The 27,401-nt window shown below is 40.5% G+C and overlaps 2 protein-coding genes across 2 annotated transcripts in view; one reads left to right on the top strand and one right to left on the bottom strand.

The window, feature by feature from the left end:
• Positions 1-11,218: 11,218 nt before the first annotated feature.
• Positions 11,219-20,415, top strand: znf276 (zinc finger protein 276). Its single transcript, XM_026172639.2, has 12 exons — positions 11,219-11,371; positions 13,338-13,634; positions 13,922-14,237; positions 14,333-14,379; positions 14,464-14,886; positions 16,303-16,384; positions 16,470-16,550; positions 17,106-17,225; positions 17,342-17,417; positions 17,870-17,987; positions 18,299-18,398; positions 19,100-20,415. The coding sequence occupies exons 2-12, from the start codon at positions 13,379-13,381 to the stop codon at positions 19,368-19,370; spliced, it is 1,890 nt and encodes a 629-aa protein (XP_026028424.1). The 5' UTR covers positions 11,219-11,371; positions 13,338-13,378; the 3' UTR covers positions 19,371-20,415.
• The window catches only part of fanca (FA complementation group A), a 29,344-nt gene continuing 21,638 nt past the window's right edge, over positions 19,696-27,401 (bottom strand). Inside the window, exons 27-42 of the mRNA XM_026172637.2 lie at positions 26,222-26,419; positions 25,995-26,068; positions 25,428-25,556; positions 25,135-25,216; positions 24,117-24,286; positions 23,854-23,959; positions 23,681-23,740; positions 23,488-23,592; positions 23,186-23,301; positions 22,667-22,823; positions 22,027-22,089; positions 21,440-21,533; positions 21,260-21,335; positions 20,878-21,034; positions 20,692-20,790; positions 19,696-20,578 (exon numbers count right to left, since the gene is read on the bottom strand). Coding sequence (XP_026028422.2) covers positions 20,486-20,578; positions 20,692-20,790; positions 20,878-21,034; positions 21,260-21,335; positions 21,440-21,533; positions 22,027-22,089; positions 22,667-22,823; positions 23,186-23,301; positions 23,488-23,592; positions 23,681-23,740; positions 23,854-23,959; positions 24,117-24,286; positions 25,135-25,216; positions 25,428-25,556; positions 25,995-26,068; positions 26,222-26,419 — 1,779 coding nt within the window. The 3' untranslated portion in view covers positions 19,696-20,485. The remainder of the gene's footprint in view (positions 20,579-20,691; positions 20,791-20,877; positions 21,035-21,259; positions 21,336-21,439; positions 21,534-22,026; positions 22,090-22,666; positions 22,824-23,185; positions 23,302-23,487; positions 23,593-23,680; positions 23,741-23,853; positions 23,960-24,116; positions 24,287-25,134; positions 25,217-25,427; positions 25,557-25,994; positions 26,069-26,221; positions 26,420-27,401) is intronic.

The raw sequence follows: 27,401 nt of genomic DNA, 5'->3' as shown, positions 1-27,401 counted from the left end.
TGAATTCAATTGTGAAAAACAGATTATCCATTTTTATATTCCAGCATGCACGTGTGCTCTTACTGGTGCTTCACTGACAGCTGAGCCTTAGTCAACGTGGTTGCATGTGGTGTGGATTTATTTCTGAAAGCATTATTTAATGAATTCCACAGAACAGAGTAGCTATGGGAAAGTCATGCAAAACAAACAGAAACAAACACCAGTCAAAACTGTTTTATTCACAAGTGAAGGACAGTTCAGAGATGAACAGGCGCAGACAAATGTTTAACCACAACCTTTAGTTCCTGTTCATGTGTTGGTGTGACGAGCATTAGTCGGTCAGACCGTAACCACTGCAACTGTTATCACAGGAACAAATTTTCTCTCTTTTGCATCAAACATCATTTGGGTTGCTCTGCACCAGAAGAGACTTAAGTAAAACACAAAAAGCAGATACCTTAACCCTGTCGCTGGCCTCCGTGCTGCTTTGTGGTTGACGCCCCAGAAAAATATTCCATCACCATTTTCTGAAGTTCAGCTGTAAGTGAAGCCAGAAACAAAAAAACTGCATTTATACACTAATTTCACCATGAAATTTGAATAGGAGTTTGCACTTTCCTCCTTATCTGTAACGATTTTGGAATTATAGAGCCACAAAAAACAGTGTGTCATCACCCCATCCCATTCCCCCACTTCAGAAAAGTCTTAAATATATATATTTAATGTAACTTTAAGAAAAAAAAAGAAGTCAGTGCCTCAAAATGTTGGAATTGTGATTAAAACAGTAGAGTGGTCAACGAGGTGACTGAAGTGCACTCTGAGGAGGCGTTTCCTTGAAAGAAAGCAGTGAATCATTATTACGAGAAAACTGAAACAATGATGAAGTAAAAAGTTGCAGTAAAATGTCTCTAACCTTTTAGCAGCCCCAGTAAATGAGAGGCAGATCTGAGAAATTAGAATGTACTCTTTTAACCACAGCCCAGCACCTTTCGTGATACCATCTCGACTGATATAGATGACAGCGACAAACAGAAAAGATTGTGTGAGATTGCTATTTGTGTGTTCCATTGTAAGCCTGTTGCCCCTGATCTTATCACAAGGAAGCAGCTTGTGGTTCAGAGAGGAATCCACACAACGACTGCATATCTGGGTATTGTAAAATTGTAAAATATAATACCCATTACGCAACGCATGGGTCTGGGTACATGTGCGTGGTGCGTCTGTAATTTCACACATTTGCGTGTGTGAAATTCCACAGATCAGCATAAAATTACAGCTATGATTCTCAGCTCTGGTCTCACCTACACAGTTTTAACTAAAAAGTAAAGCTAAAGGTTATTCAAAGTAAAAGCCTCCAACTTTAATACACAAATACACATATCTGTCCTTTTTTTAGCATAATTCAGAGTGAAATTATTTATTGTGTTTTTTCTTTGTATTTGATCATGAGACCGGATTGGCCTTTGGTTTCACATAATCATTGTTGAACATGTTGCTTCAGCAAAGTGAGGGAAAAGGCTCACGTGGATGGACTGCTGTTATTTATTTCATTTATTTGTATTTATAATATTATTTATATATTTATATTTATTTATGCATTTTCTTTATGTTACCTCTGCGTGTGTGTGGTTGTGTGTGTGTTTTATAAATCAAGTAATAAATATTATCAACAGACAGGAGTTTTCCCTCTTTCTCTCAAATGCGCTGTATCTTTCAGTTTTGAATAATTATAGATTTTTTCTTTATATCAGCAAAATATTTGAAAACATTTTTATTTTTAATCAGCTGAAGGAATACCTTTTATCTCATGGTCTTTGTGATAAGTACCAATCAGGTTTCTAACCAATCATAGCACAGAAATAGCTCTTACTAAAGATAAAAGTAACCTGTAGATCAACAGTGACTCACACGGAGTTTCAGTCTGAGCTCGATCGCCATTTCCTTTGACTGCGTGTCATAATATTTTAATTCAAAGGCTTCATTATTCAGTTTCAATCAGTAGCTTTAGATCGGCACAAGCCAATAATCAGTAAGGGGTCCTCGAGCCTCGGCTCTTGGCGTAACGCTCTATTTGGAGGATTGTCCAAATCATCAGCAGTCAGAGTTCTTACACATGCAAAGCACTTTGCCCCCTCAGTGCAGCTCTGACTTGCTCAGTGTCTCTAAACCAATTAGTCCAATTATTTCGGGCTCATGTGCAGTCCCGTGCCCTGATCGTACAGTGTCGATATAAACTGCATGAACTATGTGCCCTTTGCAAGCTGACTCAGAGCTGCATGTTCTCACATGAGAATCTGTTTTTAGAGACAATGTGCTGTAGTTCTGTGAAATTAGCAGTGATTCTGTGGTTTCAGCTGACATTTATCAGTCAACAGTTGCACAGTCTATGCATGGTGATAACGTTTAATGTCATGTTTGCCAGATTCAGGAACTTTTTGGTTCCAGCATCAAGTCCACCGAGCGTCTCAACAGGAAACGCTGCACTTTCTCACCTCACAAAATTTGCCTGACAACATTTCTTCATTTTGTTTATAAATAGTTTTGCACTCCAAACATGGTGACGAAGCTGCGCCCATCAGAGTGTGTAAATGTGTGTTTGAAAAAGAGCCTGAGTGAATGAAGCCTATAGTAAGAAATCACTATTAATGCTTAAATACAGCTAATACCAAGCACTTAATGAACATGAAACAAGACTGCAATGATTCATTTTAGGTTTTTTAGTGGTTGCAATATGACACATGAAAAAAAATCACTATTTTTTAAATTTTCTATGAATTATTTTTAACACATTCTTAATGGTTGTAAAGACATGTCACAAAGAAAAGCAGCTTTTGTCTCTGGATAACTATGAGAGCATTTTTTCTGATTTGTAAATGTTTAGTAATGTTTAGCAAATTAATCTGTAAAAAAATATTAGTAAAATATTAGTAGCAGCTTTTTGTTCTATTTTGTCTCATCATTTGATTCATGTTTCCATGTGAACCCCAAATGAATCAGAAATATTGAATTACAAGATGTTTTTACGTGCCAACTGTTTCTAGATTAGATTAGATTAGATTAGATAGAACTTTATTAATCCCTCGGGTGGGTTCCTCTGGGAAATTCGATTTCCAAAAAAGCACAGCACCGACAGAAGTTACAGAGTTACAGAATATTATATATATATATATATATATATATATATATATATATATACACACACATATATATAAATACAGAGACAATATAAATAAAATATACGAAGGGGATAAATAGAATAAATAGGAATAAAAATAAAAATAAAGATAAAATAAAAATTTTCTCACTCAGCGGTGGAACTCCAGCAGATTTGATGCACTGATCATGTTTAAAATTGGTCATGTGACACTTGGTTCAATTCAGGTTTACAGAAAATAGCATCGGTTCACCTCAAGGTGCTTTTTATTGATTTGAATAAAGATTTTCTAGTATTAGTCAGAGAACCTCAACAATCAGATAACATGCTTGAATCTGTTCCAGTGAAAGTTTCCAGCAGAACATTGATGATACAGTAACACTGTGCTGTGATGGTTGGGAACATGCCATTAGATGGAAATGTCTGCAACATAGACTGTAAGTAAAAGTTAGTCTCTAGGTTTTTTTCTAATGATCAGCAGGAGGCAAGTTGGTGTCTGGAAGCTGATGAGGAAATGACTCAGAAAAAACTTTCCTGATGAGCTGATGTCATCAGTCAACAAATTTCAGTCTTTAATAAAGTGTGTTTGTAAATTATGGCTCTTTTTTAATGTAAAAAAAGAAATAACAAGCTTTAGGGTGTAACTACCCTTTGATTGATAAGTGGCTAGCCTGGGTCATGATTGACTCAAGCTGAAATATGATGCCAGCATGGAAGTGGCAAAAGTTACAGTTACTTTCAGCAACACATGAGGCGGCTTCCAAAAAGGGAGCTAATCCCCACAGACTCATTACTTTACAGCATTAAAAAGCTTATTTATAGCTTGGTATATAACACAGTTTGGGCCTCTGTGGGTAGTTTCCCCCTCATAACAAGCCTGAATGGCTTGTTCTGACAGGCAGCTGGAGCCAATCGGTGGTCTCATCTCTGCACAATACTGGACCTCTTCACTGTATGTCATTAACATATTCATAAAATACAGTCCAGAATCAGAGGATGATGTACAGTTCATCCTCTGATTGTTCCCTGTTGTGTGAAGTCTCGTTTTGAAGCCTTGAAGTCTGTGTTTCCAAAGTCGTCATCTTGGTTTTCTGAAACCAAACGACTTAAGAAAAGGTGGAGCTGACTGCATGCTCACTGAGCATACCCTGGGTAATTCTTCTTTGGACTTAGAAAGAAAAAAAGAAATAGAAAATACTTTTAATGTTTTATTCAGCATGTCCCAAAAAAGAGATTGAGCCCATAAACTCATCAGGAAAGTGATTATTTAGGTCAGGTTGGGGGACTGGTGGAGTTTCAAACATCCAGATGTTTGACAATGATGGATATGTAAAAAAATAGAAATCACTGTGCATGATGACTGCCTTAAAGTCTTTTATTTAAACAGATGGAATACAGATATGTTTACTAGTTACCTCAGACTTTTGTACTTTCTGACCATTAGGAAGAACTCGGCTGTGTTTAAATGTGTGTTATAAGAAAATAAAAACATATTAGGCAGGAGAAAAAGTCACATCATACACAAAAGAACTAGACATAAACCCCTCAGTGTAAGGAGTCTCCTTTAGTGAAAATAGGTCCAATGAAACGTAAATGTCCCGTGCTCATAACCAATAACTGACAACAAACAAATCTTCACACCTTTGAGATTCTAAAACCAGACAGCAGCTTATCAAATTATTATGTAGTAAAAGAGCTTTAAAACAAAGACTGATATAAACGTTATTAACCTCCTAGGACCTGGCGTCCACATATGTGGACATCACATTTTGGGTTATTTAGATCAAAATACTCAATTTTGCTCTACAAGGGCCTGATATCCACTTAAGAGGACATTATGCAGCTACTGTTCTATCAAAATTTTAAATGAATATCCTCATATGTAGCTCTTATTTTTATTAAAGACAAAAATAAGGTAAAACAAAAGATCTGGTAATTCTTTGTATTTACGTTCATCGGGCCCCAATATGCCCAACTATCAAAGAGAAATTAAAAATGCATGCCGTGGAAGAATTCGGGTCTTAGGAGGTTAATACCACATTGGGGAAATTTGCTTGTTACAGCAGCACAAGGGTCAGGAAGAAAAGGCAAGTTAGATGTACACAATAATATATTTTATAACAATTATGTACTAATAGTATATTAAGTTGTTATGGGTTAAAAGACATGTATCTTCATGGTGGCTAGCAGCTGCCTTCAGTTTTGTAGCGCTGATAGAGCTCCTGAGCCCACGGGAAAGTTTGTTTGCAGCAGATCTTTTCCTGTGTGGACTCTGATAAACATGCAGATGGAAAAAATAAAAAGTACAAATCTGTTTACTCACTTCTTTCTTTAGTTTTCTGTGGGTCATAAATTATTCATCTTTCATTTTGTCATCGGTTTCATTTAAAAAGTATCTAAAGAATGACGTACAAACTTACATGGTGCTGTGCATCTTGATGACTCTTGCAACCTTTTCTTTTAATTAGGAGCTTAATTCCTCAGAAAAGAGCTCATTCAGGTCGCAGAGGTAGTCCACTGGAATGTTTACTATGTCTCCCACCACTGTCAAAGAAGGAGAGCCAGACACGGCTGTAGAAGGGCATCAACCCAAGAGGCGTGAGCCTCCTTGTGAGAGGAAGAAACAACAGGAATGCTGCTACAGCAGGTTACTTGTGTGTATGTTTCTGACCAGTGTGACCATGTGTTAGTGATGATCTGGGGAAGCAGATACTTGGAGGTTCACACAGATAAAAATAATGCAACACTGCAACAACAAATTACACGCAGCCCGAGGACCTTAACCATGTTCTTTGCTCATTTTAACACTGGCACTAGACACACGGCTCAGTTGGAGCCGGATCACCTGGAGCTGAGACCGAACAGAAGGAAAGCAAGGAGTGCACTGCGTGGAGTCAGAAACTGGAAAGCATCAGGGCCTGACGGTGTCCCAGAACGTGTACTTGAGGCATGTGCAGACCAGCTAGCTGAGGTATTCAGGGAAATCTTCAACCTCAGCCTGACCGAAGCAATCATGCCTTCCTGCCTCAAATCCAAAACCACTGAGCCCATACCTGAGCAGAAACATGTGAGTACCGGTAGTCTAAATGACCACAGGCCAGTTTCACTCACTTTGGCCATAGTGAAAGGATGACTCTGGTCCACATGAAATGTCCCCTGAGTGTCATGTTTACACCCTGTCACCCTGAACCTTGGCATTCCCCATGGATGTATGCTGTTCCCTCGCCTGTATGCTGTCTTCAACCACGAAACCGTCCATGTGAAAAACTCCATTAGATGGAGATGACACAACAGTCGTGGACTGATTACTAACAATGATGAGGAACACAGTCTACAGGAACACAGCATCTTACAAAAAAGCACATGTCTATCTTTCTACATACAGTTTACACTGTTTATAGAACTCTATATAGTCGTTCATACATTTTTGCTGATTTCCACAACTGAATATTTTCTTTTCATTTCAGCCTCATGTGTAGTTTTCAGTAGTGTTCCTCACATTTGGATGTTCACATTCTAGTCAGTTTGACTGTTCGCTAAAGGAATAGTTTTGACTGTATGTGTTGTTTATTCTTTATATTATTGTAAAAACTTGTATTCAAAGCTAAAGATAAGATAAAGAGGTGCTTTAGACTGCATAATGACTATTGCATTATAAATGCACAAACAAAACCACTAAAACATGTTTGTCATGAGTCATTCCCCCATTTTAATGAAAATGTGTGTGTGGTGAAGTGAAGTAATCGTAACTTCATGCACACAAGATCTTATCTGTGTTCAGTGGTGTAAAGGAGCAAGTGTGCATCTAAATCACTTCCGTGCTTGCATCTGCAACCTTTTCTTCACGATCATTCTGTCACCTTGATTTAGTTTTTATTTAGTTTTGTGTTTGTGTGTGTGTGTGTGTGTGTGTGTGTGTGTGTGTGTGTGTGTGTGTGTGTGTGATAATAGATAAAAACACATGAAAAAAACATGTTCTATGTTAAAAAAAACAAAAGAAAAATTATTTCCTCAAGTTCTTTACAGTTTTTCACACTTGCTAAGGCCTATTTATTTTCTCAGAAGCTACCCACTTCTTATAATGTGACCAAATCACTCAAAAAAATGAAATTGGGTGGTTGCTACATGCACAAGATCCAAACTTGTAATTTCAGCTAAATAATTCAATGTTTCTATGGTGAACGGAATTAAATCATGTAGCATCTGCACGAAATTCAGCAACTTAATTTGTTCTTGTTGAGATGACATGATACAATCTAGTAAGAGTGGCTGGATCCAGGCAACTAACCGCTCTTACTAGATTGTATCATGTCATCTCAACAAGATGACATGATACAGGCTGACAGATGCTACATGATAGAAACATGGAATTATTTAGCTCAAATTACAAGTTTGGATCTTGTGCATGTAGCAACCACTCAATTTCATTTTTTTGAGTTGACTCACGAAATTCTAAAGAATGACGTACAAACTTACATGGTGCTGTGCATCTTGATGACTCTTGCAACCTTTTCTTTTAATTCCCCAGAAAAGAGCTCATTCAGGTCACAGAGGTAGTCCACTGGAATGTTTACTATGTCTCCCACCACTGTCAAAGAAGGAGAGCCAGACACGGCTGTAGAAGGGCATCAAGCCAAGAGGCGTGAGCCTCCTTGTGAGATATTATGTTATTAATATTAATATGTATTAATATTATGTTAAACCTACAAACATATATCGTGTTGAAACAACACAATCAAGATAGATTAACATAACATGATTTGTTTAGATGGAATATACGTGGCTAGATAAAATGAATTATTTCTTTGAGTGCAAGACTAAACTAAACATTAATTCTTTTACACTTTGAACACGAACTACATTCACCTCTGAGTCTCATGGCTACACCGCACAATCACATCAAAACAATTTTATCAGTGCTGAGAACCGCATGTTATCAGATTGCACTCATAAAACGTCAGGATAATACCAGAGCTCAGCACTGGTTACAAAAACAGAGTCGGGACATGTAAATCAAGCCTTTCCAGCTTCACGTGGCGTGTTGTCATCTCCAAAAATGTGCAGGAAAATCAGAAATCAATGTATAAAAACATCAATGTACACTACCTTCAGAGATATATTTACATATACACAAAGTCTATGTCTCATACTGCAGTTTGCTTATGAAAAAGGGCAGCTTCACACGTTTTCTCGTCCTGTGTGTTCAGCATTTTTTTATTTATTTTTTTTGTATTGCTAAAACACAAACTCTGGTTCTCCAAAACTAACTCCCTGAATCAATCACTCTTTTGGCAAAACCTTAAATTGTTGTCATCTAGTTAGACACAATTTTCAATTCTTATTTAAATTCTTTTCAAAAAGCTCGAAACAAATTCTCACTCAATGGTAACAACAGGAAACACAACACGACTACAGCTCTGTTGTCATTCCGTGAACGCGACAACTCAAAATCGTTCACACTGATTGCTAATAAAGCGACCGGCGAGTTCCAGTGAGCTGAAGGTTTGATACCAAGAACGGGAGGAAACAATCAGAGAGGAGGCAGATGAGGAGGAGTGAGATCTACCACAATAAATCACTTCTAATAATCATGATGAAATTTGATTCTCTGTGATAAAACTGTAACAACCCAAATGAAAGAAAGTAGAACACCATAATTTTACTTATAAAAGTAATCTACATAATTCATTGTTTACTATAATGTTTCCTTGACTTATGCGTCTCAAAACCAAGCAGGATGAGAGAATGTGAAACTGTCCGCATTCATTAGTCTAAGACTGGAGCCATATACAGCACGTATCACCTGTAAATGAGGGAAGTACAATGCTACCATAATCTTGAATCTTTACACTATACTCGTGTTTTGGTACATCACTTGCTGCGGTGTGAAATGGATGCTCAGTAGAGTTATTATCTTGACTGGTTGTGTATGTGATCTGAAGACACTGTGTGGTTTTTATTGCTGATAAAACTGTTCCCATGCAATCATGAGGTTTTGTCTGATGAGTCAGAGGTTTTGAGAAAGTAGTTTGAAAAGAGAAAGTCAGAGATAAGTATTATTAACAAATAATTAAATGCAGAGTGGTGTATAAACACACAGTGCATCATGGGAATCCCCCAGCAGCCTACACCTATTGCAGCACAACTAAGGAAGGATTCAGGGTCATCTGATGCAGCCCTAACTATATGTTTTGTTAAAAAGGAAACTTTTAAGCTTAATCTTAAAGGTAGAGATAGTGTCTGTCTCCTGAATCCAAACTGGGAGCTGCTTCCACAGAAGAGGGGCCTGAAAGCTGGAAAAAAAAAGCTAAAAAAAAGTTAAAAACCCTAGGGACCACAACTAACCCCGCAGTCTGTGACCAAAGTGTTCTGCTGGAGTGATAAGGTCCTCTGAGGTCTGTGACATAAGATGAGCTGATTATTCAAGCTTATATGTGAGAAAGACTTTAAATTTGATTCTGGATTTAACAGGGAGCCAATGAAGGGAAATAACCAGAGTTGGCAAAAGTGCAGACATCCTGTACTTAAGTAGAAGTACAAATGCTATTAGTAAAACGTACTTCAGTAAAAGCTGAAGTACTGATTCAACGTCTTTACTCAAGTAAAAGCAAAAACGTACAGGCTCTCAAATGTACTAAAAGTAAGAAAGTAAAAAGTTGCTCTTTGGAGGATTGGCTGAACTTTGTGCTTTATTAACATAATGATAAAATAAAATAGATTAGGATAGATAGATAAAATAGATGGGAATACAAACTTTAGGCTATTTTTAATTCTACTTATCCTCAGCTTGAACCAAAAGAAAAAAAATCTTTGTTTTCTGTTTCCTACAGAGCCAATGTCTGATTTAAAAACATAAAGACTTTAAATTACCAGTTTATTAAACCCCATTAAGCAGTCCTTACCTTGAAAGCTAAGCTTTCCTCTTTCTCTCTTATCCTGTCTTCCTTATCTTTCTCCATCTCTGAGTGAATTTAGCTCTTTTTTTCTCTCCCTGTTAAACAGAGCAGCTGGACCTTTAGCCAGCAACACACTGTGAGACAAACGCCACACAAACAGTTTGTATGTTGCTGTCACTGATAGAAAAGTTCATTTGAAAGACCTAACGCTTAAAAAATTCACTGTCTTTATTTATGCTCGCTCCTGTTCAGTAGGGCTAAGTGTTGTGGCAATAACAACAACAACAACAACAACAACAAAAAGCACCTTCACACTTTTAACCCCTGAGTTTGGTACACACGTCATCTGTTTTTATGCCACATCCTCTGGTGATTAATAAATGAACAGGACCGCCTTTTATGTGTTTCTGTTCAGGCTCAAATCGGTTTAAAGTTTGGATGTTCGCAGTGAGGAAATAGTGCCTCCCCCCAAATAATAATAATAATAATGGATTGGATTTAAATCAAACGTTTACGTGCCTGTTTTGAAAATGCAAGGAGCAGAAAGTACAGATATTTGTTTAAAAATGCAGGGAGTACAAGTAAAAAGTAGTAAAAAAAAATACTCAAGTAAAGAACAGATATCTGAAAATTGTACTTAAGTACAGTACCAAAATATTTGTGCTTTGTTACTTACCACCTCTGGAAACAATGCAATTATATACAATAGACTATCAGGATGAGGCTCCTTGCCACTTTAAAATATGTGATTGCAGACAGCCTGGGCAGCTTTAAAGCGGACTTAATGTCTATTGCAGTCACTGACTGCAGTTCTTGTTTCCAAGGGTGACACAAGCAGTTATTAGGTTCAGGGGTCAGTTACAGTTTTACTCTGACGTGGAAGTCCTGTAAACGGTATAACAGCCGTGTGTACTGATGTGTGGAAGGAGTCAGTTTTGAAAAAAGAGAACATGTTTTGAGTGCTGTTTTTCATTTTGGCAGTGAGTCTGTGTGTGGAGGTTTGTGTGTGGAGTTTTGACAAAGCAGTTTTTGTTTTGAGAAACTGAGCCACACTTTCTGGAAAAAAATTTTAACTTTTGAGGCGAAAAAAGAAACAGACAAAATATATTTTTTCTTTAAAAAAAAGATGTAGAATTCTACCTCCGGACTCTTCTCTGTGGACGGCAGGTGGCGCTCTCGGGTATCGCCACTCTGTGTTTTGTTCCGGTAGCGCTTCCGGGTTCTAATGTTTACATCTGGGAGCAGCTACAAAGCACACAGTTTGTTTTCCAGGCTAATGAAAACCTTCTTGCACGTTAAGAACAGCATGTTTTCCAAGTGCTAGGACCTGTGCACAGTCACGGTAGGCCCTCCATGACGAGTGCTGTAATTATTATGTCACATGTGTTGTGTTTTAACACGTCAGCTAACAAATGTAGCAGGCTCATTCATGCTAACCAGCTAACGCTAGTTGAATTAATCTGTAAACAAAATCATGTTGGAGTGTAAAAACTATCCGGGACCATTGTCACGGTTTTTGTTTTATCGGGGGCTTAAATCAAAGGTGCTACGGCTTGATTGGCATTAGTGTCCTGTTAACTTTATCCATGGATGGAGTTCCTGTGTCATCAATGTTAAAGATTTCTTAGAAAAAAAGATTAAACGTATCCCAGAAGATGTACAGATGGACTGATTATGTTCTTTAAAGTAAGACGAAGGTTTCAGAGAATATTAAATGAGGTTAAAAAAATGTTGTATTTATTATACAGCTGTTTTTTTATGAGGGAAAAAACCTCATTCTGCCCCATGGACTCACCGACCACTTCATTAGGTATAGCTGGTCGTTGACAGATATCTAATCAGCCAATCGCGTGGCAGCAACATAGTACATTTAGGCATGTAGACATAGCCAAGAGGACGTTCAAACTGAGCATCAGTGACATGGCTGTTGGCGGCAGATCTGCTGGTCTGAGTATTTCAGAAATTGTTGGATTTTTCCACAGAACCATTGCTAAAGTTTACAGAGAATAGTTCAAAAAAGTGAAAATATTAAGTGAACAGCAGTTCTCCAGGTGAAAACACCTTATTGATGTCAGATGTCAGAAGAGTTTGGCCAGACTGCTTCAGGCAGATAGTAAGACGATGGCAACTCAAACACCCACTCGCTACAGCCAAGGTATGCAGAAAAGCATCTCTGAACGTTGAAGCAGATGGGCTATAGCAGCAGAAGACCGCACGGATTGTCACTCCTGTCAGCAAAGAACAGGAAAATGAGGCTACAATTTGCACAGGCTCACTAGAACTGGACAATAGAGGAGTGAAAAACATTTCCTGGTCTGAATTTGACATAAAAAAAAACATGAAAATCATGGCTCTGTCCTACTTTGTATCAAAAGTTCCGGCTGCTGGTGATGGAGTAAAGGTGTAGGAGATATTTTCTTGGCACACTTTGTGCCCCTTAATAGCAGCTGAATATCACTGAAATACCACAGCCTACCTGAGTATTTCTGCTGACCATGTCCATTTCTTTATGACCATAGTGAATGCATCTTCTGATGCCTGCTTCTAATAGGATAATGCACCATGTCACAAAGCTCAAACGATCTCAAACTAGTTTCTTGAACTGGACTAAAATTACATCCACAGTCACAGAGTACTTTTGGGGTGTGGTGGAACAGTAGATTCACATGATGGGTATGTAGCCAACAGTCTGCAGCAACTGTGTGATGGTTTCATGTCAGTATGAACCAAAATCTCTGAGTAAAGTTTCCAGCACCTTGTTGAATCTATAGCAAGAAGAATTATGGCAACTGAAGGACAAAGAGGTCCAACCTGCTACTAACATGGTGTACTTAATAATAATAAAAAAATAAAGTGCTTGGTGAGTGTATGTACACGTTGATCCACGCTTCCTGCCTCCTTCCTCCTTGTTTGAATGATGACAACATTTCATAAGTTTTTACATTTTACAACTGGTTCTGGTTCTAAATGAAACTTTGGAGCAACATAATAAACAGGATTGATCAATTTGTAGTTAAAGTAAATAGTCTGCGGTACCTTGCTTGACAGAACATATAAATTTTTCTGTTGTTGGCCATAACAAAATGTAATTTAATCTTTAGTAAATGAAATCTCATTAAAAATAGGAAATGGGTTAAATATTTCTATATTTCCTGATGATTTTGCTTTTTTAGAAAGCCAAAACTCTTTGGTGAGCACAAAATATGCACAAAAAACCCTGATATGTACCTGTGGTTGTGTTTAAATGGAACTAAAACTCAGAAATGCTAAATATTTTAAATATTTTATTGTTTATTACACTGACACAGGCAGCCTTCACGAAATCAGCTGCTGACAAAAATAACAGTAAATGATGAAGAAGAAAAGTAGACATACAAGGTCTTCTGAGACGCCGCAAAAGCTCAGCAGGACGCCGATGCCAGTGGATGTCACCAGTGAGAAGAGGTCACCTGGAAACAGAGGGCGACCTCGGAAGACTGCCGCTGTAACCACAGACAGTTTCTACCTGAATGACTGTGCAACAGAAAAGACCACCGATGCAGACTTCAATGTGACGACAGTCGAAGACGCCCAGAAACATCCAGAGACTAAGTCCAGATCTTCAGGTTAGTGGCTCACTACGCCCGTTTTAAACACAGAAAGTTGATGTTAGTGTAAGCTATTGTGGGATATTTGTCATGTGATTCTCAAACTATTTAACTTGGCAAAGCCAGTGCTGACATCGAGTGCAGAAAAAACAATGTTACGGGCCTCTAGTCAGAGGTAGATCCTGTGTGTTTGGCACAAACCAAGTAAAATAGAGTATACTGTATATTTCTCTGTTAATGTGGACACTAGTAAATTGTATTATTGGAGCACTGTAAGATGAAATCAAGTTGTGATGCCCCCTCAGGTAGACTCTCTGCTGCTGTCTGCCGGCTTTGTCACGGGAAGTTTTCTCCGCGCAGCTTGCGGCACGCCTTCAACAAATGGCCTCGGGATTCCCTCAGTATTGTAGACGAGGAGTCAGACGCCGTGGCCCAGTCACCGCTTCTGTTCCACACAGACTTCCAAAGGCTGGTCGGGGTCCAGGTGGACCGTGACCCTCGGCTTTCGGAATTTATTTGCAAGAAATGCCATGCAAAGTTTTATAAGTGCCAAAGCATCCTGATCCGGTTTCTGCAGAGAGTCAATCTCCCGCCTGTGGGGAAGGAGAACCTGAAAAATCAGTGAGTCAATAAAAAAACAAATATATCTACCTGAGGGTGACCGTAAAGTGTTTTTACTGCAGAAAAACATGGGGAAGTGTTTGTGTCTGTTTCAGGAAGAATGCAAAGGGTCCAGAGTCCTCTGTAAACCATTGCTCATCAAGTAAGTAAAACATTACTTCCTCACTCCATCTTGCTGAAGTTCCATAAGTTGAACTGTTTTAACAGGCTCTTCTGTTTTCTTCAGCTCCCTCATCCTTTACCTCAGACACAAAGTGCCTCCACAGTCTGGTGTCCTGGGCTCATCACCACGGAGAGGCCTGCCGCTCCTGCCCCGACCTGAAGGAGGTGCTGGAGGGCCAGTGCCTGGGCGCCATTAAGGCTGTTTGGGGTTGCGTCAATGGTCACAGATACATCATGGACACTCACCGCAGCACTACCTCCAACCAGTGCTCCAGCAACAGAGCATTAGGGAGTGGGAGGGGTGATGGAGCAATGTCAGAGGAGGAGGAACAAGAACAAGATGGCGAGGAAGACGAAGAGGAGCAATCTGGCGGGAACGGAATGACCTCATCGAGAAGTACTAGTACTGTGGTTCAGCGCAGTCCACCTGCAGCAACGGCTCAGACGCAGAGCTCAGCGCCTGATGACTGGACGGGCGACAACGAAGGTGGGAATGCTTACAGTCGTTCAGACTAACACTGAGACTACCGGTGTATCAGCCCTCTTCAGTTCTTTCAAGATGTTTTATGTTGTACAATAAAAGACTCGCACAAGATCAGAGATAAAACCCCAACAATCAGATAATCACTGTGCTCAGTGATGGGCAGCCACCTCCTTTCGATGTGTAGGAGCAGCAGCTTTACTCTGAGCACCTCCCGGGTGGCTGAACTTCTCACCCTGTCTCTAAGGGAGAGGCCAGTCTCCCTTCAGGGGAAGCTCATTTCTGCTGCTTGTATCCGCGATCTCATTCTTTCGGTCACTACCCACAGCTCGTGACCATAGGTGAGGGTGGGAGGTAGATCGACCGATAATTGAGAGCTTCGTTTTTACATTCAGCTCTCTCTTCACCACAAGGCTGAAGAGGCTGAGGAGTATGATCCCCCTATAGTTGGAACACGACCTCCGGTCCCCCTTCTTAAAACTGGGACCAGGAGTCCCAGTTTTAAGAGGAGTTTTTTTTTTTAACTCCCTCAGTGACCTCGCCCCCGGAGATAGGTGAGTCGTCCCCCTTGTCCCAAGACTCTGCTTCCTCCATGGATTAAGGAGGTCCTAGAAGTATTCCTTCCAGCACTCGACAATCTTCTCAGTCAAAGTCAGCAGCGCTCCACCAGCACTATACACAGCGCAGGTAGAGCACCGCTTTCCCCTCCTGAGTCGCCTGACTGTTCACCACAATCTCTTCGAGGCAGTCCAGAAGTCTTTTTCCATGGCCTCGCTGAACTCCTTCCACACTCAGATTTTTCCTTTATCCACTGCTCGAGCTGTGTTCCGCTTGGCCTGTCGGTACATATCCCACAGGCTAACCAAGCCTGATAGGACTCCTTCTTCAGCCTCATGGCTCCCTTCACCTCTGGTGTCCACCATTTGGTTGGGGGATTACCACCACAACAGGCACCAACCACCTTGCAGCCGCAGCTGAGTGCAACGGCTTCGGCAATAGACGTGCTGAACATGGTTCATTCAATTCAATTTTATTTTATTCATATAGCACCAAATCATACCAACAGTTGCCTCGAGGCGCATTTGGACTCAGTGTCCTCAGTCTCCCTCGGGATGCTGTTGAAGATCTTGCAGACCATCTGCACTTAAATGTTCATATTTTTTATTTTCATCAAATAAAAATATATGATTGACTCACATCAGCGTGTCTGAATATCAGTTCATTTTGAAGAAATGAGAATGAGTGTTTCCAGGAAGATAAAATATTAAAGATGTGTATTCATTTTTGGAGACTCGAGACTGATGTGCACAGACATTCCAGCTGAAATATAGAAAATACTTTTTCTTCTTCTGCACATACTGAAACCCATGTTAAGACCTCATCATTGCTCATATTAACATTTTCTCCTCCTCTCTCCTTCAGATTACACAGGTCACGAGGAGGCCTTGTCTCCTGCTCCGGGTCAGCTGGAGGACAGAACTGCTGGCAGTGATCTTTCTGACAGGTTGGTCCCACAGTTCATATTTACTGGTGGTTTGGCAATTATTAGAAATTGAAATTTTTCAAATTTTGTGTTTGTGTGTGTCCAGGGTCATCTCTGAAGATGAGTTTGATGAGGGTAGAAAAGGAGGGCTGTCTGATGAGGAGTTTGAGCCATACTCGGAGAAGAGGTGGGTGCAAATAGAAAAGATGGGCCTGCTATGGTGAAGTAAAGGGAGTGGAAACACCGCCTTATCTCACTATCTGTTATCACCGGTCTACGGGGCCTTTAGTGTAGATCAGCCTGTGAATGTAACACGATAACGGCCGATGTAGATTTGATTAGTTTAGTGTTAAGTCTTGCCAGTCAGCAGCTGTGCAGGCTGTTATTATGAAGCCTCTAAGTTTGGGTCTCCATTGATATACAAGCAGCATGTAAAGAATCACAAGTCTTTAAAAGGTTTGCTGACTGGCCACAGTCACAGTTACACTCTGACAATAAAGGGTAAAAGAAAGAAAAAACCTTTACTACAGTAAAAATGAGAAGCCTGTGCCTGCTACCACACAGCTGCTCTGTAATGAACCTCAGCTGTGCACATACATCAGGGCAACAGGCTCATGTTTCCTGGTTGAGCTGTTAATTTGCTCTTTGGATGGGACAGTGACCACCTTTGCAGTTACAGAATATGTTCCATGTCTTTCTCTCATAAGCTCTCACTGAATTTATTTTCCCCTTATCCTTCTAGAGCCCACAGGGTCAACGTCCCAAACAAGAGAAGAAAAAGCTCAAAGGCCCCAGAGGAGCCCAAAATCAGAAAGAAGCCTGGACCCAAGCCAGGCTGGAAGAATAAGTTCAAACCTAAGGGGTACGTGATGCAGCTTCCATTAAGGTCATTTTCAGCTTGGGTGTAGTTTATTCTTTGCTTCAGTTTTTTTTTTAGAAGAAATGCAGATTAACAATCTGTGTGTTTCTTTTTCAAAGGGAGGAGCTCCCCAACATCTACAAGTGTCCATATCAGGGTTGTACGGCTGTCTACAGAGCTCCCGATGGTCTCAAGGTCAGAATTCACTGCTCACTGTTAAATGAAGCCACCTTCAGTTGTGCATGTTTCCGTGCACTAGTTTTGATCTCCTGTATGAATAATCTTGGCTTGCTTTTCTTTAAAAATTTGGGATAGCGGTCTCATGTGACTGGAGAAATGCTTCTTTATTAAATATTGTTTAACTGTTTTCAGCAAGGTGAAACAATTCCTGAGCATAGCGCTGTCAGAGGTCTGTTTACTGCTAACTATAAAGTGAAATGAATTAAATATGTATGAATGAAATAAAAACAGATGAGATTGATTGTTGCAGATTGGTAATAGTATCAGAGATTAAAGATTAATAATGAGTTATTTCCATTTAAAATGAATTGTCCTTGACTGAAGGCAGTTAAAATGAATGAGAGCAAACGTGCTCTGCCTTCATCTGTATATACGACTGATTGTGTTCCTGTTTGCTGACTTTTTAGAAACACATCAAGGAACATCACGAGGAGGTGAGGGAGCGACCGTGCCCTCACCCTGGCTGCAACAAGGTTTTCATGATCGACCGCTACCTGCAGCGGCATGTCAAGCTCATCCACACAGGTGAGATGTCAGGTTTGACTGACTTTCTGGCTTTCCAGCTTTAGTCATCCAGCTTTGAGTGAGAAATAATTCGTTATAGCTGTTTTTATGCATGCTTTTCACATTTAGGCTGTTTCTGAAGAATGATACACAAATCTAAAAGCTTCCTCAGACACGTGGAACGCAGTACTGATGTTACTAAATCAATCATTTCCATTTCTAAGCATTTATTGTTAGCATTGCATAAATTAATGTTTATAAAGATGGTTTTTTTTACCTTACTTTAATGTCTGAATTTGTGGCTCATGCTCGTCGTGTCTGTGTGCTTCCAGAGGAGAGGAATTACATTTGTGACCAGTGCGGTCAAACCTTCAAACAAAGAAAACACCTATCAGTTCACCAGATGAGGCATTCGGGGGCCAAGCCACTACAGTAAGTCCTTTAACATTTTTGTAGCTCATGAGCCGTCAAGCTCTTTTGGTGGCTTCAGATTGATTTTACAAACCTTTAATTGCTTCCTGTTTTCATCACAGAACCACAGAATATGCTTTCAACTGAACAAGTCATATATACCATCAAATGTATGCACATAGATTTATGTATCTCCAAGTTGGGAGATCATCTTGCTCTGGTGCATCCTGCTGACAGACGGTCATACTGGGATCAAGAGTTTGATAGCCAAGTCAAAGTTTCAGCCTATTTATCTCTCCCCCTCAAATTCAGGGATTTGGAAAACATTGATAGAACAACGAGATCAGTAAATGCCCTTTTTGACTGATATCAGAAAACGGGCCTCATCATCGTTTTTCTGGAACTGTTTTTACAGTATTTCAAATGTTTAGTCACTACAATTTTATATGGAAAGTGATGAGCTCGGAGCCTAGAGACCAAAGTCGTCTTCTGTTATTGGAAATAAATCTTTGAAACGAGACTTTCAAAAGTCAAAATAAAATAGAGAAAAATAGTGGCACAAGAACTGAGCCCTGAGGAATTCCATAAGTGAACTGATAAGAGGACAAACAGAAATTCACTTTTTTGAGAGAGCGAGAGGAATGAAACCCATGTTTCCCAGTTTAAAAGCCAGAACCCCATCAGGAGAAATGATAAATGCTTTTGTTTTTTCCTCCTATCAGATGTGAGGTTTGTGGCTTCCAGTGTCGCCAGCGAGCATCACTGAAATACCACATGACCAAACACAAAGCCGAGGCCGACCTGGAGTTTGAGTGCTTGATGTGCAGCAAGCGTTTCGAGAAGGCCCACAACCTGAACGTGCACATGTCCATGGTGCACCCGCTGACACAGGCTGAGGCTCAGAGGGGCAGCGGGCAGCAGCAGCAGACATACCCGGACCTACACACCATCACGCTGACCGGGGAGGTGGTTCAGCAAGAGCAAGACAGATGACAGAAGGAAGTCTTGATTCAAGGCAGAGATACTTGAACTGTGGCACAGGACCCAGAAACAAAACAGCAATGTAGCACGGAGTTTCATTTTAGCATCAGCAGTTGAGTTTTCATCCAGTGTTCCTTCACACTGACGCTCATGACCTTCTTAAGACTTTTCAGCCGATTTGTTGACGACACAGCAGAAAAGACATTAGGTAAGAGTTCAGTGTCAAAGCAATGTTTCTTTACATTGTGCAATTAATATAACGATTCATGAGTTATATCAATTACCTGATATTCAAATCATCCATCTTCTGCAACAAACACATTGCTTCCTGTAACTGTTTCCAGAATAAAACGGATTGTTTATTTGCTTTTATTGTGAAAGAGCAGCAGTAGGAAATGTGAGGCTGGCAGTCAGGATGAGTATATGGAGTGGTTCACCATATATCATATTAAAAGCTAGTACAATTATGACTCTGTGAAATCTGAGGATAATAACTTGAAAAGAGAACAGTACGGTGGCCCTGAGACCTCAACGCACTCATCACGCTGACTCTTGAAAGATAAAACAACCAAAAATTCCAAATACTGAAAAAGATGCTGCCAAGTAGACCAGACAGAAATATTAGAATATGAACTAAAATAAAATTTTACAGTAAGTTAAATCAGATGTTTTACACTGCTGCTCACAGTCTGACAATAACTGATTTCGTAGGCTTTGTGAGTAATCAGCTGTTAAGACCACCGTGTTGTTAATCTTGAATACCTTCATTTAATATCTGACATTCACATTACTGACTGTGTAACCGGCTTAAATGCAGCTGTAATACTGAGACCTTCTCTTTGCCTGATCCAAGTAAAGCGTCTGTATGTGCTGCAATTCCAGGAAGTTTTCTTATCGGCTCACTGCTTTTATTAAGTTATTACAAATCAAAGTCTTCTTTTGAATTGTAGCATTGAAAGGGCTTCAGGTGTACATGTGTGTAAGAAAGCGTGTAATGTGTAAAAAAAAGAAGAAAAAAAACCCCCAGTGTGAATAAAACAGGTTTTCTTTTTACAAAGCTGAGTCTGAACAGTGCAGTGTTTCCACGTGTTTCTGTTGGAATATTAGCGTGGAGAGATCTCGGTCGATTAGAGGAAGTCCATCTCTGGGCTGGAAGGCTCGAGCTGCACAGACAGCGCCGCTGCCAGCTCCGGGTCCAGTTCTGCACTCAAGGATTCCAGCTGGACCGAGAAAACCACAAGCAGATAGGCGGGACAGGAAGGAGATATGAAGGTGTGAGACAGGTGTGAAAGGGGCAACGGGTAATATACATGCTGATGCACCTTCTGCTCACCTGTCGGAGCTGCCCCGAAGAGAGTAAAGTCAGAGGCGTTTGCGAGATGGCTCTCAGAAGAAACTGCTTGGTGCGGCCAAGGATGTGGGAAGGCTCCGCCTACCAAAAGAGATGATGAACGTGAGTCCAGAGCAGTGTGCCAACTCCAATACTGCCATATGACCAGTTAGAAGTTAGAGTACAAACCACCAGCTGCTTCTTAGAGGATTCAGTGTCCAGTGATTGAGTGTTTCCTTCCAGGAAGAGCTGCAGCATGCTCAGGTAGCAGACGATGGCAGTATGGAGGAACCCTGGACAACGCACAGCTCTCTGTAGGAGCTCGGCGCTTTGCAGGAGCAGCAAACTGATCGGCCACGAACACAAGGAAATTTAGAAGGTACAACAGGTACAAATAAGAGGTGAGGTTGGAACTTCCATCTTGTCACGTTTGTGTGTTTTGGCCTGTTGTCGTTCCTAATGCGATGGTGTGTCAGCTTTAGTGCAGAGCAGCATTTAATTTATGTGGCATTCATGAATCAACCTAGCTGTTTGCAAGGCCCCACCTCCACTAAGCAGCTGCAACACTCACCTGCAGAAAGCCCACGGCATTAGTTTTGTAAAGTCATCTGACGTCACCATGGTAACCGACTGATAAATGCTTTGCTCTAGAATTGAGTGAAAAATAAAAACGCAGCACATCAGTTCAACCACATCAAATTCAAATCAGATTTAAAAGATGACCGGAGCACCGAGCTGCTGTTCACTTTACCGCTGGACTTAAAGATGAGCAGCCAATCAGGAGAGTCCATCAACACAGCCAGGAGCTCTGTGCATAAAGCCCGGCCTTCTTCATAGCTCCTCTCCTAGAGGAAAAAAAACCACGCACGTTATAAAACACAGACAGAAATAACAATACAGTCTTGTCTTTTCCTCTTCAATTTATTTTCCATTCATATCCATTTCCCTCCTATCCCAGCTCTCATTGGTTGACGGGCAGGTGCTCACATGGACACAAATCCATAAAAAGGACTTTTATACACGCAGAATATCAAAAGCAGCACCAGGGTCCAGAGGTTGGGGTCAAGACCATACTGCTAATAAAATATTGTTATCCTACAAATTGAAATAAAATAAGCAATTATCATATTTAAATTGCTAATGTTATGTTCATATAAGTTGTGCATGTCTTCACAGTCAGTTCCTGTGTTCCTGGACTGTTTCTGTGTAGGATTCGTGGAACAAAAACAGACTAGACAAATGCATTGGAAAGACCTGTTTCCACTCTGAGAACTTGTTTATGAGTGTGAATGTTGCACAGTTCTAAATTCCAGCATTGTTGTTTAGGTGGTCAGTTACCTGAGGATATAGCAGTGTTGTCAGGTGGTCGTTAACGCACAGGAAAAGAAGGAAAACGAGCACCTGGAAGCAGAAACACAACAGCATTTTTGAAAAAGTGACTGAAAGCTTTGGAGACCAAATAAGCAGGATGGAGATGGGCTCAGTCAGACAGTGAACCTCTCAGTGTGATACTTTTGTTCTACTCTTCCCTTAATCAGAAGTTTAGATTTATATAACTTTCATCCACATTATTAGACTTTTTACCTTTACCCACTGTAAAACTGGTTCTATTATGTTGTAATCAAACTGCCTGTATGTGAATTGTATATAATAAATTTAAATATAGCAGCCGAATTAACAGCTGCTGAGAATGACTTCATAAAACCACCCAACGTCAGAAAAGGGCAGCAGCTGCAAGTCTTTTGTTGCTGTTGATTGGCTAACTTTGGATGCTCTGTTCAAAAGAGCACAGTGGATTTGTCTTATTAAACAAACCCTTTCAGCTCCTCTCACTTCTTTTAAGCCAGCTTTCGTCTGAGTGGCTGGTGGTGGGTGGGGCTTCTGAAGAATTCACAGTCTTTTGCCCATTAGATAGAATTAGATGGTGCACTAACTGTGAAAAAATGGACAGCATGCAGAATTAGTTTTATGCTCTTACCTGTCTGTATTTGGAGTCTCTGTCTGGTCGCAGGAAATTCAAAGCAGCTTTGAAGCTCGGCTTGTTTGCCTCACAGCCTCGCCAGACACGATGAAGGCTGGCCGCCAGCAGCAGAGCTGCAGCTGGAGGCATCTGCAGCAGCTGGCCTTTCTCCAAACTGCAGAGCAGATAGAAAGAAGAACTTTAACATGGGGTTTCTGTAGGGTTCACCAAGATAATTAGACACTTTTGAGAACTATTATAACCAAAGGAGGATTCATTTAATATGTTTCACCATAAGTGAAAAGCAACAAGCATTTATGTCTGCATCACATTTAAAGGACTACGCTGCACTAATGCAGCCACAACAAACCCCATGAAGCTCATGAAGGTGGCTGATACGAAGAAAAGTGTGCAAAGCTGTTACAGACATCAAGGCAGTCTAAGATGTGAACATATTTCATGTGACTTGTTCAGGTGTGAGCAGCTGTGAGGAGGTGTACATAATTTGCTGACAGTGGTTCATGAAGGAGGCGTTACCTGCAGGCCCAGTGCTGACATTCCGTGAGGAGCTGCAGCTGCTCCGGCAGCGTCTGTTCATCACACAGACGACGCCACAGTGACAACAGGACCGGACGGAGACGCTGCCACCAGTGCTGCACACGGACACACAACAAAGACGCTATATTCCTGTCATGTCTCTACACAACATCGCAGGCTTCACACAGGCTCTAATAGATCACTGATCTGTGATTCCAGTGATAAAAGATTTTAGGACTTTCTAAATATTGAAGGTGCCAAATGTGTTCAAAGGCATTTTAGTCAGAATGAACAGACAGTACCACTGTGGAGATCAACAAAACAGGACATTGCACGCTGATCTGAGACCAGGCTTTGTTGACTTCATATGTTGGTTGTCCACAACGTACACTGGCACCTAACAGACCCTGGAGAGGAAGCACACCTCTCAATAATCTCACAAGCTCACCTAAAGGTACAACCTGTATGAACTTTAGATTTCAGAAAGATTCTTACTCTCAGGAAGTGTGCAGTTATCTTGCAGGACAGCACGCCTGCTGGAGAACACGCTTTCCTCTAGTGCATGAACAGAGGGGAGTGCAGGTGAAGAAAGAGGTGAGCATAAAAAGTACTTTTTCCAGCCAAACATTTAAATCAGATTAATAAAAGACATTAAATGAGCTGCTCACCTGATGCTGGTTGATGTGTTCTATTAGCCTGTTGCAGCTCAGTGTTGTTCCCCCTCCATCAGTGTTTACTTTAATCAACAACACAGCTGGAAGAGCCAGGAGCACTCTGACACACACACAAACAGTAATTCAGTGGATTAACAATCGCAATGAGCCGACACGTATCACAGAACGAGTGTGCCAACAATACCCCATCAGCCTTATACAGCCCCCCCTTTGGCCACGCCCCTGCAATGCCTCCCTTCTCATATTTAACAGCGTACCTGTTCCATGTATGCAGCAAGCGCTGCAGGCTGACGTCAGTGCTGATGCTCTGTGAGGTCACTGTAGAGGAGCATCTCTGAAACAACACCTCAAACAGGAAGTCACCCACACCAGCTCTGCTGCCATGGCTGCCAGACCGCTCCATCATGTCCATCTCATAGACAAGCTCCTGCACATACACAAGCACGTAAGTGTTATTCACTAGTTTAACTGAAGTCACACAGACTGTACACTAATGAGTAAAACACAACATGGAAGCTGATGACGCTCCAGAAGCTGCTGTGCAACTTCTGTGTACGAGGGCTTTTATTTTTTCTGTTTTTACGTCTAAAAAAAGACAAACTTTACTACTACTGATATTTCTGCTTGTTCTGCAGAGTGAAGTGTGACACTTAAGGAATTTTTACCCATTCTGTAGCCATTTTTCACAAATCCACGCTCTTTAATTTTCAGGGCTTTTATTTTTTATTCATTGAGCATTCAGAATTTTTGTTGCATGTTTTTTAAATCAAATAAAAGGCTAAGATTATATTATTTTATTATAAGAATATATATGTAAGAAGATCACTTCACTAAAATATTTTTCTTGATCACAAAATGTTTTGTGTGAAGTTGCTAGCTTTAATACAATATACCTCAATATAAACATTATTTTTACCACACTTTATTAACTATAATGTCTACACAGCCCATCCATATGCTATTGCTGCAGAAATGGGGGGGAAAGGAACTTTTCAAAGTTACGTATCATTTTTTATAGTCATGAATACTTTTTTAAAATTTTACTAGCTGTTTCACCAATTGATAAAACTGCAGAAACAGTGATAAACATTAGCATATAAAAGTCCAGATGGTGTTACTGATACACAGCAGTTTGACTGTTATACAGAAACAAAGCAAAACCGCCTTCTTTTTTTCCATATGTAATAATTTCTTAAATATTACATTAGATTCTTTGTTTTTACCAGGTTTATAATAAACAAGCTTTTCCGAGTGGTGCAGTTAGTGTACACGCACCTGGAGTCGGGACAGGATGTCTGGTAAGCAGGTTCCTCTTCCTGGCACTCTGTGCTGTTGTGCTTCCAGGCTCTGCCAACTGCTGACATCAAACATGCACAAATCCATAAACACTGTTTGTCAGGTTAACTGAACTTTTCCAAGCTCTAAAAGAGGTTTTTAAGTTACCACAAGCACTTTGCCTCTCCCACCGTGCCCTTCCTGACTTGAAGAAACATTTTAATTTGGGTTCTTGTCAAATATCTGACAGGTTCATTTTAAGGACTTCGCACATTAATGTTAACTACTAGTACCTTAACTGCTGGTCCATGATGGCATTAAGCAAATGAGAACAGAGGTTTTTCATGTCTCCTCCGCAGCCTCCCTGCTTCTCTGGACGAGTCAGATAGAGCTCCATGCAGGCCCACTGCTGATACTCCTGACTGCAGAGAGGAACAAATAAATAAAAGCAGGAACCCAAACAAGTTTTTTTTCCTTTAGAGGTGCAGGGGAAGAAATTTCATCACAGAAAGAAGTATTTCAGATTTTAAGTTGACCAATCTCTCCTTCAAAGTCCTCTTCTGCACCTCTAGACCACCACAGCTTCAGTATTTTTGCTTGAAAGTCCTCTGCACAAGTTTGAGGTCTGCGGTGAAACAGCTGATTTGCAACAGGATCATAAAATTAGCAGCACCGCTTCAACCGATCTGTACGTGCATAAGGATTCATCCTGGAAGTGGAGGCTGGGCCAGTAGGGCATGTTTTTTTGCCTTTTGTTTCATTTTAAGTGCAGAGTTTCTAAACTTTAGATTAAACTTCCTATTGCTTTTTATGGCATAGATTTTATTTTCTAAACTCACACGGTGTGTTTGCCGTCTTACCGTTCAGCGTCAGGCAGGGCGTCCTCACTCCTCAGTACTCTCAGCTCATTAGCTAACCATTCTGAGAACAATAACTAGACAGACATAAGGAGACTTCATGATTATTACATCAATACAGCTACTCCATGAATCATTTTCTACATGCACTCAAACACCTGTGCTCATTAATGCAAACAATGTTTGCACAGGTGTGTGTTTAATGGAGAAACAGGGGACCCAGCACAGACCTGATACTGTGGTATCTGTCTGAGCTGCTGGAAGGCAGCGTTCCTCCACAGATGCCAGGCCGTCTTCCTCCAGGTGTTGTTGGAGTCAGTGATGCTGCTCCACAGCCCGGTCTGTTTCTCCTCCAGTTGTTCACTTAGCCCAGCATCAGCTACAGTTCCTCTGGCTTCAGGTAACAGTCGTGGGATGAGGTACAGAAGCTAAACACAAACACAGAATAGTATAAGTAGGTTTAAGTAATGAAAGGAGGGAAGGCCCAGAAAGCTGGTTAAGACTGACGATACACAGAATGATGTAATAAAGGCAGGAGGTGTTTTTAATGAGTTTTAAGACTTTATTCTATATCGCACTTTGTTTATTCGGGCTGTTTGTTTGGCTTTATTGATTAAATAAAAGGTACAAATGCAAGCACTGAGCAAAGAAGTGGTTTGCACTGTGACTGTGCAGCGTCTGTCATGATATTTGCATTTGTTCCGCTTCTTTTTACACAATAAAATCAAAACTTTGCACCGCCCTCATTTCATAGCCAAGGCCAAGCAAGTGTGGAGGAAACATAAGCTCATTATAAACTATTTGATCACATGCTTTTATTTCAGCTTCTCAAAGGCAGGGTGCGAGGTAGTTCTGCGTTTCTGTTTTATTTTATTGCAAGTCTCAGTTTTGGACACATCTGTTTTCTAGATTTAGCCCTCAAATTTAACCCTGTGCTTAAAGGTGACCCATTATGCTCATTACCAGCTCCATGTTTTTATTCCTGTGCTGCACTAGAATTGCTTTGTGTTGGTTACAGTTAAAAGAAAAATTCCTTATTTGTCTCTTTTCTGTGACTTTGTGCAGCCCCTTAGGTCACACTCTGCCAGAAACCAGCTGCTTTACATCCATTAAGGCCACCTTTGACTCTTTACCCAGTGACAGCCTATAATGAATTATCATCAAAGCTCTTTTTCTGAAAAGAGTGATTTCTGTCATATTTCATACCTGCTTATAGAACAAAATGTTCGGGTTTGCATCAGAAATTAGAGCGAGTACTTTATTCTAATAGCCCTCAAACCACATCTTTGTTGATATATACTGAGGTGTCAAAACTTGTCATTAAGGCTACTGGGCAAAGTCATCAAATGTCATCTTTATGGGGGAAAGAGTTAAGACAGCTTTCGTCTGATTGGCTCAGTGGGTGGGGCT

This window comes from Astatotilapia calliptera, chromosome 7 (assembly GCF_964374335.1).
Source record: "Astatotilapia calliptera chromosome 7, fAstCal68.1, whole genome shotgun sequence".
Taxonomy (NCBI): domain Eukaryota; kingdom Metazoa; phylum Chordata; class Actinopteri; order Cichliformes; family Cichlidae; genus Astatotilapia; species Astatotilapia calliptera.
Note: the sequence above shows the minus strand (reverse complement) of the source record. Positions and strands in the feature narration are given on the sequence as shown.